General features: G+C 43.2%; 1 protein-coding gene across 4 annotated transcripts in view; it reads left to right on the forward strand.

Annotated features, from left to right (window-relative positions):
• The first annotated feature begins 234 nt into the window (after positions 1 to 234).
• The window catches only part of LOC129696097 (protein unc-13 homolog B-like), a 411098-nt gene continuing 396948 nt past the window's right edge, over positions 235 to 14384 (forward strand). For all 4 annotated transcript variants that reach the window (XM_055633576.1, XM_055633551.1, XM_055633558.1 and 1 more), the window contains exon 1: positions 235 to 456. In XM_055633576.1, coding sequence (XP_055489551.1) covers positions 435 to 456 — 22 coding nt within the window. In that variant the 5' untranslated portion in view covers positions 235 to 434. The remainder of the gene's footprint in view (positions 457 to 14384) is intronic.

The raw sequence follows: 14384 nt of genomic DNA on the forward strand, positions 1-14384 counted from the left end.
GTGTGTGGACTGATGTTGAAGCGATCTCTTCCTTACCTGCGGCTGGGAACATTGACACAAGGAAGGCTCTGACTTCTGTGTACGTCACTCACCTGACGGCATAATCGCCTGCGCGGCCCCGCCCCATCCCCACCCTCGACCCCCTCCCATTGGCTCCTGGACATGCCGATCACCGCAGGGCACCGCCCCATTGGCCGGGCGTGGCTCGGGGTCCCGCCCCCTCCCCGCAGACACGGCACTTCCGCCTGTGGGATGGACGGGGCCGTCAACATGGCGATGGGTTGTCAGTGGTGGCGTCAGTGGGCGACTCACAGTTCCTTCCACATGTCAACCGCGACGCTCCGCACAAAGCGAGCGCGGCCACAACGGCACTGAAAATCGCATTTAGTCTTTTCAGCTTCGCTGTCGGGCAGTGAAGCGGACTTTGGTGCACTATGTCTCTACTTTGTGTGAGAGGTGAGCGTCGCTGAGGAGTGGGGTGGAGGTGGAGGGTGAGGGGTGGGGGTGGAGGTGAGGAGTGGGGGTGGAGGTGGAGGGAGAGGGAGAGGGAGAGGCCCCGCTGGGGCAGAGACGGTGGTTGATGCCCACCGACCGGGCCAACACTTCATTCAAAGTCACCAGCTGCGCCCATCCCGGCTCCCAGCCACAAGTCTTCGCAGCCCCATTCTGGGAGAATAAGTCAGCAGACTTGTTGCTGGTTTCAAGAAGCTCTTTTGGAATAATTACTGTTTTGTAAATAAATGGGAGATTTCACCAGCTGCGGCAGGGCATGTGTCTATTAGGGTAACTTGTTGCAGTTTTCCCGTAAATCTGTCCATTCTCGCAGTCTCTTCCCCTCTGCCTCCGGCTTAATTGCGCATCGAGTATTATTATGATACCAACTCATCTGTCATCTATGAAACTTTTCGTTGCACGTTTGAAATCTTTAGACCGATCATTTCGTATTTAGATGTCACGATATGCCTTGGATGTGGTATGGCAACATATGTGGTAAACCCCATCCGGTTTCAATTCTAAGTGCAATGATTAATTCGGCTCCCATTGGCATAATGATCTAAAGCCTCCTCTCGGAGGGTGGCAGTTGCTGCAGGTGGTGGATTCAACGCGGCACAAAAGTAAATGTTTGGCGATGGAGATAGAAACGGTTGTAGAGAGTTGACGAGTGAACCGAGCATCGCAGTTTTTGTAATTATCTTTTGTTTAAACGGCACTAGTTGCGCAGATTCCTAAGGACTCTTTTCGCCTTTTACTCTGACATTTGTGGAAAAGTTTTTTAAGTAAAATACTATAGCGTGCAATTGGAACCCACAAGTTTGTAACTCGGTTCAATAGATTTGGTTCGCTTTGCTTTGGTTATTTATAAATTTGACAACTTTGCTGATAACTTTGTCGGTAGAAACGCGTGATCAATCTTATCTTCAAGACTCGAAATACTGAGTGTGATCGCACTTATTTGGCATTTTACCACCTTCCACATATCTATTTGTGAAGGTTTGTTGAAGACGGCAAATTGCCTTAACTTTGGACGGTTGAATTGATGATAGAGTACGTGCACCTAGGATTTGGCATAGTTCTACTGACTGCTGTAGTATAATACCCACAACTCCCCAGTACATCATTGTACTTTCTATTACATGGTTATAATTCAAATAATACTCTGTTTGATAAATGTTCGCAGCAAGAATCCCACCATCTCATTTTCCTACGGTATAAAATTGTTGTTCAAGGCTACGATGTTGCAAATATTAACACGCGTTAATTTCAGCGCATGGAATAGATTGAGCCATTGTTTACAACGGCTGTTATCAGCTCCAGGAGGTGGATGATGATGATTCCAACTGTAATGCTGTCCCTTTCCTGATTTTGCCGTTTTTCGTAATGAGAAAGCTTAAGGTTGTCGAAGCACTTTAAAAGGAAAGCAATTCCGAAAGTGCAGGGATTATTGATATCCTCCATAACATCACAATTTTATAGTTATATAATAAACCTTTCAGTTAGATGTTAATTATCTCGAGTTTACTTTTATGTACCCTTTTAATGGTCAATTGGACAGTTCAATTACTTTTAATTGGAGAAGCAGAGTGATTTTTTTTTGCCCCGTTACAATACGGTTATAAAATTCACCGTGTCTTTGTCAAGGGATATTAGCGTAGCATCGATCAATAAAATCGCTAAAACTACTATTGGACTAATACTTCGTAACATATTTGATAAAAAATAACAATAAATAAAAACGAATCACGCATTCCATCAGCTTTTATAGTGCCTCCAATTAACCCGATATAAATTTAGTATTTTTAAATATATCATAGATGACTTTAATCTACATATAGATTGGGCCAACCAAATTAGTAGCAGCACTGAGGAGGAGGATTTCCTGGAATGTATACGGGGTGATTTATTTAAACCAATATGTAGAAGAACGGACCAAAGGGCAGGCCATCCTAGACTGGGTATTGTGCAATGAGGAAGGATTAGTTAGCGATCTTGTTGTGCAGAGCCACTTGGGCAACTGACCATAATATGGTGGAATTCTGCATTGGGATGGAAAGTGATATTCAGAGTCCAGGGACTTGAACTTAAAGAAAGGAGACTGAAGATTTTAGACAGGAATTGGCTATAATAGACAAATTATACTTAAAGGGTTGACAGTGGGGATGCAATGGCAAAGATTTAAAGAAGGCATGGATGAACTCCAAGGTAACTGAAAGGTATCCACATTAGCCAGGAAATGGTGTTAAGTAAACTGTTGGGACTGAAGGCGGATAACTCCCCAGGGCCTGATGGTCTGCATCCCAGAGTACTCCAGGAGGTGGCCCTAGAAATTGTGGATGCATTGGTGAGCATTTTCCAATGTTCTCTCTACTCTGTATCAGTTCCTGTGGACTGGAGGGTAGCTAATGTAACTCCACTTTTTAAGAAAGGAGGGAGAGAGAAAACGGGGAATTATAGACCAGTTAGCCTTACATCTGTAGTGGGGAAGATGCTTGAGTTGATTGTTAAAGATGTTATAGCAGCGCATTTGGAAAGCAGTGACAGGATCGGTCAAAGTCAGCATGGATTTATGAAGGGGAAATCATGCTTGACTAATCTTCTGGAATTTTTTGAGAATGTAACAAGTAGAATGGATAAGGGAGAGCCAGTGGATGTGGTGTATCTGGACTTTCAAAAAGCCTTTGACAAGGTACCACACAGGAGATTATTGTGCAAAATTAGAGCACATGGTATTGGGGGTAGGGTATTGACATGGATAGAGAACTGGTTGGCAGACAGGAAGCAAAAAGTAGGAATTAACAAGTCTTTTTCATAATGGCAGGCAGTGACTAGTAGGGTGCCGCAAGGCTTGATGCTGGGACCCCAGTTATTTACAATATATATTAACGATTTAGACGAGGGAATTAAATGTGATATCTCCAAGTTTGCGGACGACACAAAGCTGGATGGCAGTCTGGGCTGTGATGAGGATGCTATGAGGCTGCAGGGTGACATGGGTAGGTTGGGTGAGTGGGCAGATGTGGATAAATGTGAGCTTATCCCCTTTGGTGGCAAGAACAGGAGGGCAGATTATTATCTGAATGGTATCAGATTAGGAAAAGGGGAGGTGCAATGAGACCTGGGTGTGCTTGTACATCAGTCACTGAAAATAACCATGCAGGTACAGCAGGCAGTGAAGAAAGTTAATGGCATATTGGCCTTCATTGCAAGAGGATTTGAGTTTAGAAGCAAGGAGGTCCTACTGTAGTTGTGCAGGGCCCTGGTGAGACCGCACCTGGAGTACTGTGTGCAATTTTGGTCTCCTAATTTGAGGAAGGACATTATTCCTATTGAGGGTGTGCCGCAAAGGTTCACCAGGTTAATTCCCGGGATGGCGGGACTGACATATGATGAAAGAATGGGTCGACTGGGCTTGTATTCACTGAAATTTAGAAGGATGAGAGGGCATTCTGAGGAGTCTGAAGAAGGTTCTGACCCAAAACATCAATCATCCTTTTTCTCTCATAGCTGCTGCCTGACCTGTTGACTTACTCCAGCACTTTGCGATTATAACAACATTGATAAGACACGTTTAAGAAAGAAATGCAGATGCTGGAAAAATTGGTAGACAAAAATGCTGGAGAAACTCTGCGGGTGAGGCAGCATCTATGGAGCGAAAGAATAGGCGATGTTTCGGGTCGAGACCCTTCTTCAGACTGATGTGGGGGGAGGGGGGGGGGGCGGGAAGAAGAAAGGAAGAGGCGGAGACAGTAGGCTGTGGGAGAGCTGGGAATGGGAGGGGAAGGAGGGGGAAAGCAAGAACTACCTGAAATTGGAGAAGTCAATGTTCATACTGCTGGGGTGTAAACTACCCAAGCAAAATATGAGGTTCTGATTCTCCAATTTGCGGTGGGACTCACTCTGGCCATGGAGGAGGCCCAGGACAGAAAGGTCGGAATGGGAGGGGGAGTTGAAATGCTGGGCCACCAGGAGATCAGGTTGGTTAGTGCGAACCGAGCGCAGGTGTTGGGCGAAACGATTGCCAAGTCTACGCTTGGTCTCACCGATGTAGAGCACCAGACACCTAGAGCAGCGGATGCAATAGATGAGGTTGGAGGAGGTGCAGGTGAACCTCTGCCTCACCTGGAAAGACTGCTTGGGTCCTTGGATGGAGTCAAGGGGCGAGGTAAAGCGACAAGTGTAGAATTTCATGCGGTGGCAATGGCAGACAGTTAAACGAGTACTTTGTCCGTATCAAAGGAAAGTACCAGACGAGGGGGTGGTTTAGGTGGGAAGCGACAAATTGACCAGGGAGTTACGGAGGGAGTGATCCCTGCGGGGAGCAGAAAGGGAGAACATGGGAAGATTGATCAAACACTTGGACAGGTACATAGATAGGAAAGGCTTGGAGGGAAATGGGTCAAATGCAGGCAAATGGGATTAACTTAGATGGGACAAGTTGGACCAAAGTGTTTGTTTCTGTGCGGTATGGCCCATATGGCTCTAGACCCACAAATATGGTTGACTTGTCAATGTGGTCAATTGAGGATGGGCAATAAATGCCAACAAGGACAGCATCATCCATGTCCATGAAGGAATAAGTTAAATTACACGGAAAACATGATTAATGGAGGCAACAAAACCATAGCATAAACAATGCATAACCATAGCATAAACAAATTCAACATCTTTGCAGTGTAATGTTACATTTGTGTGTGATGGGACCCTGCTACCAAGAACAGATTAATGAGTGCCGTGGAGGAGCATTTAAACCAATCTATGCAAATGATGTGGGCCTGTGTTTGGCCCACATCACACTGCTCCATTTTGATCTAAATACCTGTGCAAATGTTTTTTTAAACATTGTTATTTGTCTGCCTCTTATGTCCTATAGCAGCTCATTCCATATAATCACCTTTCTTCTCCTCAGAACCTTTCCTCAGATCTTCTTTAAATTTCACCCCTCGCATTACATCGAAACTCACTCCTTTAAGACTCCATCACCCTAAATAAAAGGCCATGGCTGTCTGCCCCATCCATGTCCTTCAAATGTTCATAAACCTCTCTAAGATCACTCTTTAGCCTCCTACATTTCCGTGAGAATAAATCCAATCTTTCCGTACAAATCAAACACTCCATTCCAGGCAACATGCAGATGAATTTCTTCTGCATTTTTTCTAATACTACTACATCCTTCCTGTCGTCAGGTGACCAGAACTGTACATAACTGAGAGAGTAGACGGGGAAGAAGATTGTGAAAGGAAATGGAGGGACATAGATTAGTTGGAAAATGGGATGGAGTAGTGGTAGATGGGATTTAATCCACAGAAATGTGAGGTGCATGTGTTCAAATGAATAACGTGGTATATCGGGCAGGTGAACTGCAAGCACAAGAAGCCAAACGGGATTATGATATGATAGCAATAATATAGACCTATCTTCAACAAAGAAAATTGTGGGGAAGTAATATTCCTGGTTACGGTATATTCAGAATGGATAGAGAAGTATGGATATGCTGGTTTTGATCAAACGTACTCGGAGAATTAAATGATTTATTTAAGACCGAATGTCTATAGACGTTATTGAAGAACAATACTGTTATACAACAAAGTGTATATTGTTTGTCATGAAATGCTAAGAAGGATAGAGAAGTAATTAATAGGAAGGTGTAAGAACATAGGATAATGTTAAGGAGGGACTGCAATTATTCTGCTAAAAGTGGGAAAATAAAAAGATTGAGAAGAATGACTGAAATGTGGAGAATTTGTTTTTCTTTGATCAGTATGTTTCCAGCCCAATCAGGAGAGTAAAAGTAGTGGATTATGTTTAAAAATTGAAATGGAATAAGTCTTATGGTCTGGCCTGCATGGCAAGGAAGGGTGTGTAAGCAGATTCAATAATAACTTTTCAATTTTTAAAACAGTGTAAATATTTGCTGGGATATGGGGAATGACAGGAGGGGAGAATTATTTGTATAGGTCTTGGTAAGAGCAAGCACAGTGGACTTCCCATATGGCATTTTTCTATTATATAAATTGTTGTCATCATCATGAGATATAAAAACCTATGAATATTTTGTTTAAAATTTAAGTCAATTGTGGGAATATAAATTTGAAGGACAGCTGGACACAGAGCAAATAATTTGTTTCTGTTATTTAAATACGTCCTCATGATACGTGTTGATTTTCTTATAGGATATTTTATAGAAATGTTTCCAGTATACATTGGTTGCATACTTTAATCAATGCTCTAGTCAGTTCTATAGTGGTCTTGAGTTAATACAATATCAATATTGTGAACTGGATTTCTGCGACACGAACATAGTTTAACATCCCGTTTAGCATTAAAATAGAAATTATATCTTTCAACAGACTGTCTTTATGGAATTGAATTGAATACATTTTATTAGCCAAGTATGTTCATACAAGGAGCCAAGTATGTTCATACAAGCCTTGGTGCTTTGCTCGCAAGTAAAAACACGATATACAGTATACAATTGAGAATAAAACATTATAATTTAAACATGTGAAGAATTAAATAAAATACCAGAGCAAAAGGAGGCTACAGACTTTTGGTTGTTGAGTAGAGCTACTGCTCGTGGGGGAAAAAAGCTGTTTTTATAGATTAATAAAGTACATTTTACAATTACTCGAGGAATTGGTTCACATAGGGATTTGGTTCCAAACAGGTTTTAAAGTCATTATATAGCATTTTAGAAATGGTGACCGAGACTCCTTAAACCTTAAGTTATGTAAATTCAGCAATTGGTTCTTCCTTTTTAACACTGAATAATTCGGTCTCGACCAGATTGTAATCACAGCTGATATTCACAGTTGGGTTTCCTGTAGCTGCAAGTTTTCTATCTTGTCGAGGATTTAGGATGCTGCCTTGGGTGGCAGTTGAAATGCTTAGATTTTGGAAAGTAGAGAACAGTGTATCTGCTCACCCCAGGGTATGATTGAGTACCTTTGATTCCTGCTGATCCCTGTGCAGCACTGGTGAAGGCGATGGGGATGTTTGTTGTCACCTAACCATTTTGCCAGAGTCTCCAACATTTATTAAAATAAATCAACTTGTTCAAAAACCATTATTAAATCATCTTAACTGAGTTGAGCTGTAGTACATGTTTGGCAGGTCAGGCTGAACTGATGGAGAGAAAAACTGAACTGTAATCATAGATGGACAGGCTACGTCTGATGCAGAGAAAGTGAATTATCTGAATTAGTTGCACAATTTGATATTGAGCAAGGAAGTCTGCAAAGTGTTATAATGGGGGATGAGGTGCTGCTGCTATTGCTTAGATAGGTCAGAATACGAGGGTAGCTTGGGGTTTCTCTTCCCATTACACAGGCTACTCTAACATGCATGTCCAACAGCTTTGCATTTTCCAAGTGTTACAGTATATTCCTATGTTTGTGCACTCACTTTCTAACTGTCTCTCGCTCTTGTCGGTTGGGGGTGCTGCGAATCTGCTGCCCAGCCAGCAACGTGTTCGTTATTTCGACTTTTTTTGACAGTGTGCTGGGTCCAGGAAAGATCTTCGGAAATATGCACGCCCAGGAATTTGAAGTTTTTGACCCTCTCCACCATCGTCCCATTGATATAGACAGGATTGTGGGTCCTCATCCTTCCCCTTCCAAAGCCAACAATCAGTTCCATGGTTTTACTGATGTTGAGAGCCAGGTTGTTGTGCTGGCACCATTTGGTCAGTCGGTCGATCTCACTTTTATACTCTGACTCGTCCCCATCTGTAATTCGTCCAACAACATTGGTATCGTTGGTGAACTTGATGATGGAGTTCGCACAATGTCCGGCTACAGAGTTGTGGGTATAGAGTGAGTAAAGCAGGGGCAGAGCACGCAACCTTGAGATGCTCCTGTACAAATTTTTACTGTGGATGATATTTCTGCCAATTAGAACAGACTGTGGTCTGTGGATGAGGAAGTCGAGGATCCAATTGCAGAGAGATGCGCAGAGACCCAGTTCTGAACTTGGTAACCAGCTTGGAGGGGATGATGGTATTGATGGAATAGCTGTGGTCTATAAACAACAGCCTGACTTAAGTGTTTTTATTGTCCAAGTGGTCCAATATGGAGTGGAGAGCCAGTGAAATTGCATCCTCCGTTGACCTGTTATGGCGATAAGCGAACTGTAGTGGGTCGAGGTTTTTGTTGAGGTAGGAGTTGGTGTTCACAATAACCAACCTCGCAAAGCACTTCATCACCACAGATGTTAGTGCCACTGGTCAATAGTCATTGAGGCACGTCACCTTACTTTCCTTGGGCACCGGTATTATTGATGCCCCCTTAAAGCAGGTGAGAACCTCAGACTTCAGAAGTGAGAGGTTGGAAATGTCCACAAAAACTCCAGCCAGTTGGTCTGCACAGGTTTTGAGAACTCGACCGGGTATACCATCTGGTCCAGGCACTTTCCGAGGGTTCATTCCCCTGAAGGATCTTCTGACGTCGGCCTCTTGTGACTGTATTACAATCGGGGCGAATGGGGGCTTGGAATAGGGGCTCAGTGTTCTCCCTATCGTCAGGGAATGATGCTTCGCTGTCATTTGAGCTGCCTCTTGATTTCGCCTTGTAGGAGGTGGTTGCATTCAACCCTGACACAGTTGCCGAACATCCACCTCAACCTCCAGCTTAGAGCAGAAGTTCCTTTTGGCCCATTGATGGCCTTGTCTAGGTCGTATCTGGACCTCTTATAGACCTCTGCATCACCAGACCTGAATGCCCGGGATCTGGTCTTAAGCCGAATGTGGATCTCATGGTTTATCCATGGCTTCTGGTTAGGAAACACTCGGAAGGTTCTTGTTGGAACAGTCCTCCACACATTTCCTTAAGTCTGTAATGGCTGTGGCGAATTCATTCAGATCCATTGCCGAGTCCTTGAACATTGCCCAGTCTCCAGACTCCAAGCAGTTCTGTAGTTGTTCCTCTGCACCCCCAGACCAGCTCCGTGCAGTCCTCCCATCTGGGGGTGCTCTCTTCAGTTGCTGCCTGTATGCAGGAAGAAGCAGCACCGCTGAATGGTCGGATTTCCCAAAGTGAGTGCGAGGGAAAGAGTGATAGGCATCTTTGATGTTCGTATAGCAATGGTCAAGGGTGTTTAATTCTCCGGTGCTGCAGGAGACATGTTGATGGTAGTTTAGGAGTGATTTTTTTCAGGTTAGCTTTGTTAAAGTCCCCGGCTATGGTGGTAAACACCCCAGGGTAGGATGTCATCAGTCAGGGAATTGAGTTTAAAAGTGGGATACAAATCCCCCCAGTTTCTTCCCCCCACCCCACCCTGTGCCCCACCTATTTTTCTCCTTCACCTTCTACCTACATTCCTCCCTCCAACCTCACAATTTGCAAGTCTTCAATTGCTTTGTCTCATACAGGGAGAAATTTGATTTAAATCGTGTAATAATAATTTAAATTAATAAATGCATGCTGAAGGATCATGCAGAAATCGCCTGATACACAATATTTTAAATGTGTGTGCGATTGTGTGTATAGATAAGTGCGTTTTGTGGCTTCTATTGTGAGCTTTCCAGCAAATTAAGCAGATAATGCAAATATTTTTCAAAACTATTATCAAAATTATTCCTAAAAATTAAACTTCTTACTTTATTCTAAACGTTCCAAATGTTGGGTATTTTTATTTCATTTACATCTTCAGTTCTGTTACATATTTGATTTTCAAGTACCATGGCACAGTAATTACATTTCTGTCCTGGTAATCCACAGGCCTAGATTATCAATTCAGGGATGAGAGTTTGAATCCTACCTTGGCAACTGGGGAAATTAAATTCAGTCAATTATATAACTCAAAATTTATTTTAAGAAACAAAGCTTGCTTGGCTTGGTAATGAGAATGAACCTGCTGGGTTACATTTTGAAGCTTGCTGGATTACGGTGGTGGAGACACATCGTGTCCTTTTATGAAGGAAATTTGTTGCTTGATCTGACCTATATGTGACTTATAATTCATCGCAGTGTGGTTGACACGGTTTAGTAAGCTATATAGTTTGATGAAACAAGTATAACAAGTTAAAATAAGACAACCATGGATCGTTATAAAATAGCTCACTTTTTTTATAGGTGTCTCTAAATTCTGCAATATCATATTCTACCAATTATTGTGTGCATTTTAACTGAAGGGTCTTCACATTGATTATGACCTTTGCTTGTGGGATTCTTTTATTTGGAATTTAATTATGTTTATCCTAGAGTGCCTGACTATTTTTCTAAATAGGGGAGATTAAGGTTTTTGCATATTCTATAGGACCACAAACCCCTGTCTCACGAGTGATCCCGAGTGAAAGAAAAAAATCAAACTCGTGTGTGTCTACGAGATTCCAAGTTTATGTTCACAAGTTTAAATGAGTTCCCACGTGTATGTCTAAGTTTGCCGTTTACTTCTCATTTCTGCGATGTACCAAGTTCCTCTCCCGAGTTAACAACGACTACCGACGTGTGGAAAAATCATCACATGGTAAAAATTATGTCATGCAGTTTTTTTTTTCACTATAAAAAGACCCAGCCTGAAGAATGTTCTCGACCTGAAACATCACCTATTTCTTTTTTCCAGAGATACTGCCTGACCAGCTGAGTTAATCCATCATTTTGTGTCTATCTTTGGTTTAAACTAGTATCTGCAATTCCTTCCTTCAAACATTTACAGTACTTTGTTTCAAGAAACAATCCTTCCAAAATTGCATTCAAAAATCCATTTGAACTGCATTTGTTCAAGGTCCGGCATCAATCATTGAAAGGCATAGGCTGTTTTGTGTCGGGAGGAACTGCAGATGCTGGTTTAAGACACTGAAGATAGACACAAAATGCTGGAATAACTCAGTGGGACATGCAGCATTTCTGGAGAGAAGGAATGGGTGACGTTTCTGGTCGAGTCCCTTCTTCAGACTGAAAAAACGTTTCAACCCTTCTCTCCAGAGATGCTGCTGGCTTGGCTGAGTTACTCCAGCTTTTTGTGTCTAGTAAGATTGTTTTATTCCCTTAATTTATCTCTCATCAAAACATTGGTAAACTTCTAACAAAAAGATAAGGTAAATTGAACATTAACGTTATTTTTCCCCCGACAACAAGGTCCGTAGACCACAGGGATAGCAGTGTGTGTCTCTCTACTCGCCCAGTATGTCCGTCAGAGCAGCCGTCCCACCGTCGCGACTTAAAATGTATAAAAAGCAGCAGCTGAAAACATTACTGATTGGGCAGATCTGCCCAGAAACCACCCCTTTCACATTCACCCCAGCCCAGCACAAGCCTGGCTGATGGCAAAGTCATAAGTTGGGATCGAACCCGGGCTCTGGCGCCATGGGGCAGCAGCTTTACCACTGTGCCGCCGCTCCACCTAACAGTGACATTGAGAAGCAAGAGATTGCAGGTGATGGAATCTTGAACAAATAAATAATAAAATGCTGGAAGACCTCCAACATTTTTGTGTTTGGCAAAAAAAAAAAAAAATTCATATATCGGGATCTGGCTGTTATTGACAAGTTAACCGAATGGCTTGCTCGCCCATTCCAGAGTCGGTCACGTTACGGGCGACCTGGAGTTGCACGTGTATCACACCGGGCATGGATGTCATATTCCTGCACTCCGAAGCACGATAAAACCAGATGTTTTTACAGTCATCTGTCATAGCTTTGTTGACACCATTACCAATAACAATTTACATCCCATAGCCGCCCTGGTGGGATTTGAACTTAAGTCATTTGATTTTAACTGCGTGTCTCTGGAAGAAATAAGAATATATCAGGTATAATTACGTTTAACGCCGTGACATTCTGGTATCTCAAGTTGGGAATACTGGGAGGCTGGAAACCCAGTGATGGATGAGCTGTGCTTCCCATTACCTGGGAAGACAAACGCTTTCATCCCATCCTAAAATGTCCCCTGCGCTCTAGCCAGTCGTGTATGGAAGCTGTGTGGGAAAGAACTGCAGAAAGAACAGTAGAGCGATTAACCCTGGAAAGGGGGGGAGACTTCTCTCTGAGTTGGACCCAGGGAACTGAAGCAGGCTCACGTAGACTTAATAATTTCTTGAGGTTATTAATGACAGATAAATGGATGGGAAGGATTTAGAGGGCTATGGGCCACATGCAGGCAAATAGGACTACCCCAAGACGCCAATTTGGACGGCACGGCCAAGCTGGGCCGAAGGACCTGTTTCCGTGTTGTACAGCACCATGACTAAGGCCAATCCAGTGGGATTGACATGATTTGTATTTTTCCTTTCTAAAGATGCAGTGTATTTTGGTGACTATTGCACACTGCAGACCAGAAGCACCTTCAATACCCAGATACACCAGATCCGCACAATCTTTTTTTGCGGCAACTGTTTATAATGCTCTCTGCATTATGAAGTCCTCAATAGTGAACCCCATGGGCAATCACTACCAAAGCGTCTGCCCACACAGTCAGTACACCTCTTACACTTTCCCTCCCAACTCCAGTCCCGTCCCGACCCCCTGGGAAACTGAAGGGAGCGACAATCAACTGCCACGGATACAAATAATGTCATACACAAGAAAGGGCAGATACTGGTTGACAAAACGTGAACACACAGTGCTGGAGTAACACAAAGACGCAGCAGAATTTTGGAAACGTCAACCTGTCACCCATTCCTTCTCTCCAGAGATGCTGCCTATCCTGCTGAATTAAAGAGTGCCCTCGGTAGGCTCACGAGTCACTATGGTAAACACACGGGCTACTACGTTCTTACGAGTTTAAAAGTTTAAAATCTTTACTTCAAGTGTAAATTTGACTCGTGGAAATCTTTCATCATGTTGCAAGATTTTCACGAGTTAACAAGTTTCCCGACTACCTGCGTTAGCGTTACGAGTCGCTAAATTTCGTCCACGAGTTCCGATGTTCCCACTACGTCAATTCTATGTGATTACCACGAGTTTGATTTGTTTTAAACTCTGGATCACTCGTGGGTGGGCTCGCACCGTGAGACAGGGCCATAAGTACATTAAATGTTTAAGAAGGAACTGCAGATGCTGGAAAATCGAAGGTAGACTAAAATGCTGGAGAATCTCAGCATCTATGGAGTGAAGGAAATGGGTGACATTTCGCGTCGAGATGCTGCCTCTCCCTCTCAGTTTCTCCAGCACTTTTGTCTACCTAAGTACAGCTCTATTAAATTCTCTCTTGCTGGAGTGCAGCAGGTGTAATGAGCCACATAGTCTTGTGAGGATTGTTTACTTTTCCCATGTGTAGGATGCCAATGTCTGCATGGATGTTCTTTTTGCAAATTGCACATGTCCACTTGGAATCTGACCAGGTTCTATTTTGGCAGATCCTGCCAGTGTGTAATTTTGCAAGCACACATCATGCATGTCAGTTCTCAAAATCCTGCTAGTGGTCATGATGTCTTCATTTAGCATTTCAGTCACTGCAGGGAACCAAAGAGTGGCTACTGGGCAACAAAAGCTGACAACAAGACTTTGAGGTGTTACGTTACAGTTGTACAAGACATTGGTGAGGCAATATTTTAAGTATTGTGTTCTGTTTGGTCGCTCTGCTGAAGAAAGAATATCATTAAGCTGGAGTGCAGAGAATATTTGAAGATTTTGCCAGGGCTCAAGGGCATGAGCTATGGGGAAACGTTGGGCAAGCTCGGACTTTATTCCTATGAGGCTGAGGGGTGATCTTAAAACATGAGGGGATTGGATAGGGTGAATGCGCAGAGTCATTTACCAAGAATATCGATACATAAAAATGGAGTAACACAGTGAGTCAGACAGCATCTCTGGATAAAAGGAATAGGTGATGTTTCGGGCCGAGACCCTCATGAACCAAAGGACGTTGGTTTAAGCTGTGAGGGGCAAGATTTTAAAGGAACCTGAGGGGTAACTCTTTTCACTGAGGATTGTGGGTATAAGGATCGTGGGT

This window comes from Leucoraja erinacea, chromosome 1, assembly GCF_028641065.1.
Source record: "Leucoraja erinacea ecotype New England chromosome 1, Leri_hhj_1, whole genome shotgun sequence".
NCBI classification, from domain to species: Eukaryota; Metazoa; Chordata; class Chondrichthyes; order Rajiformes; family Rajidae; genus Leucoraja; species Leucoraja erinaceus.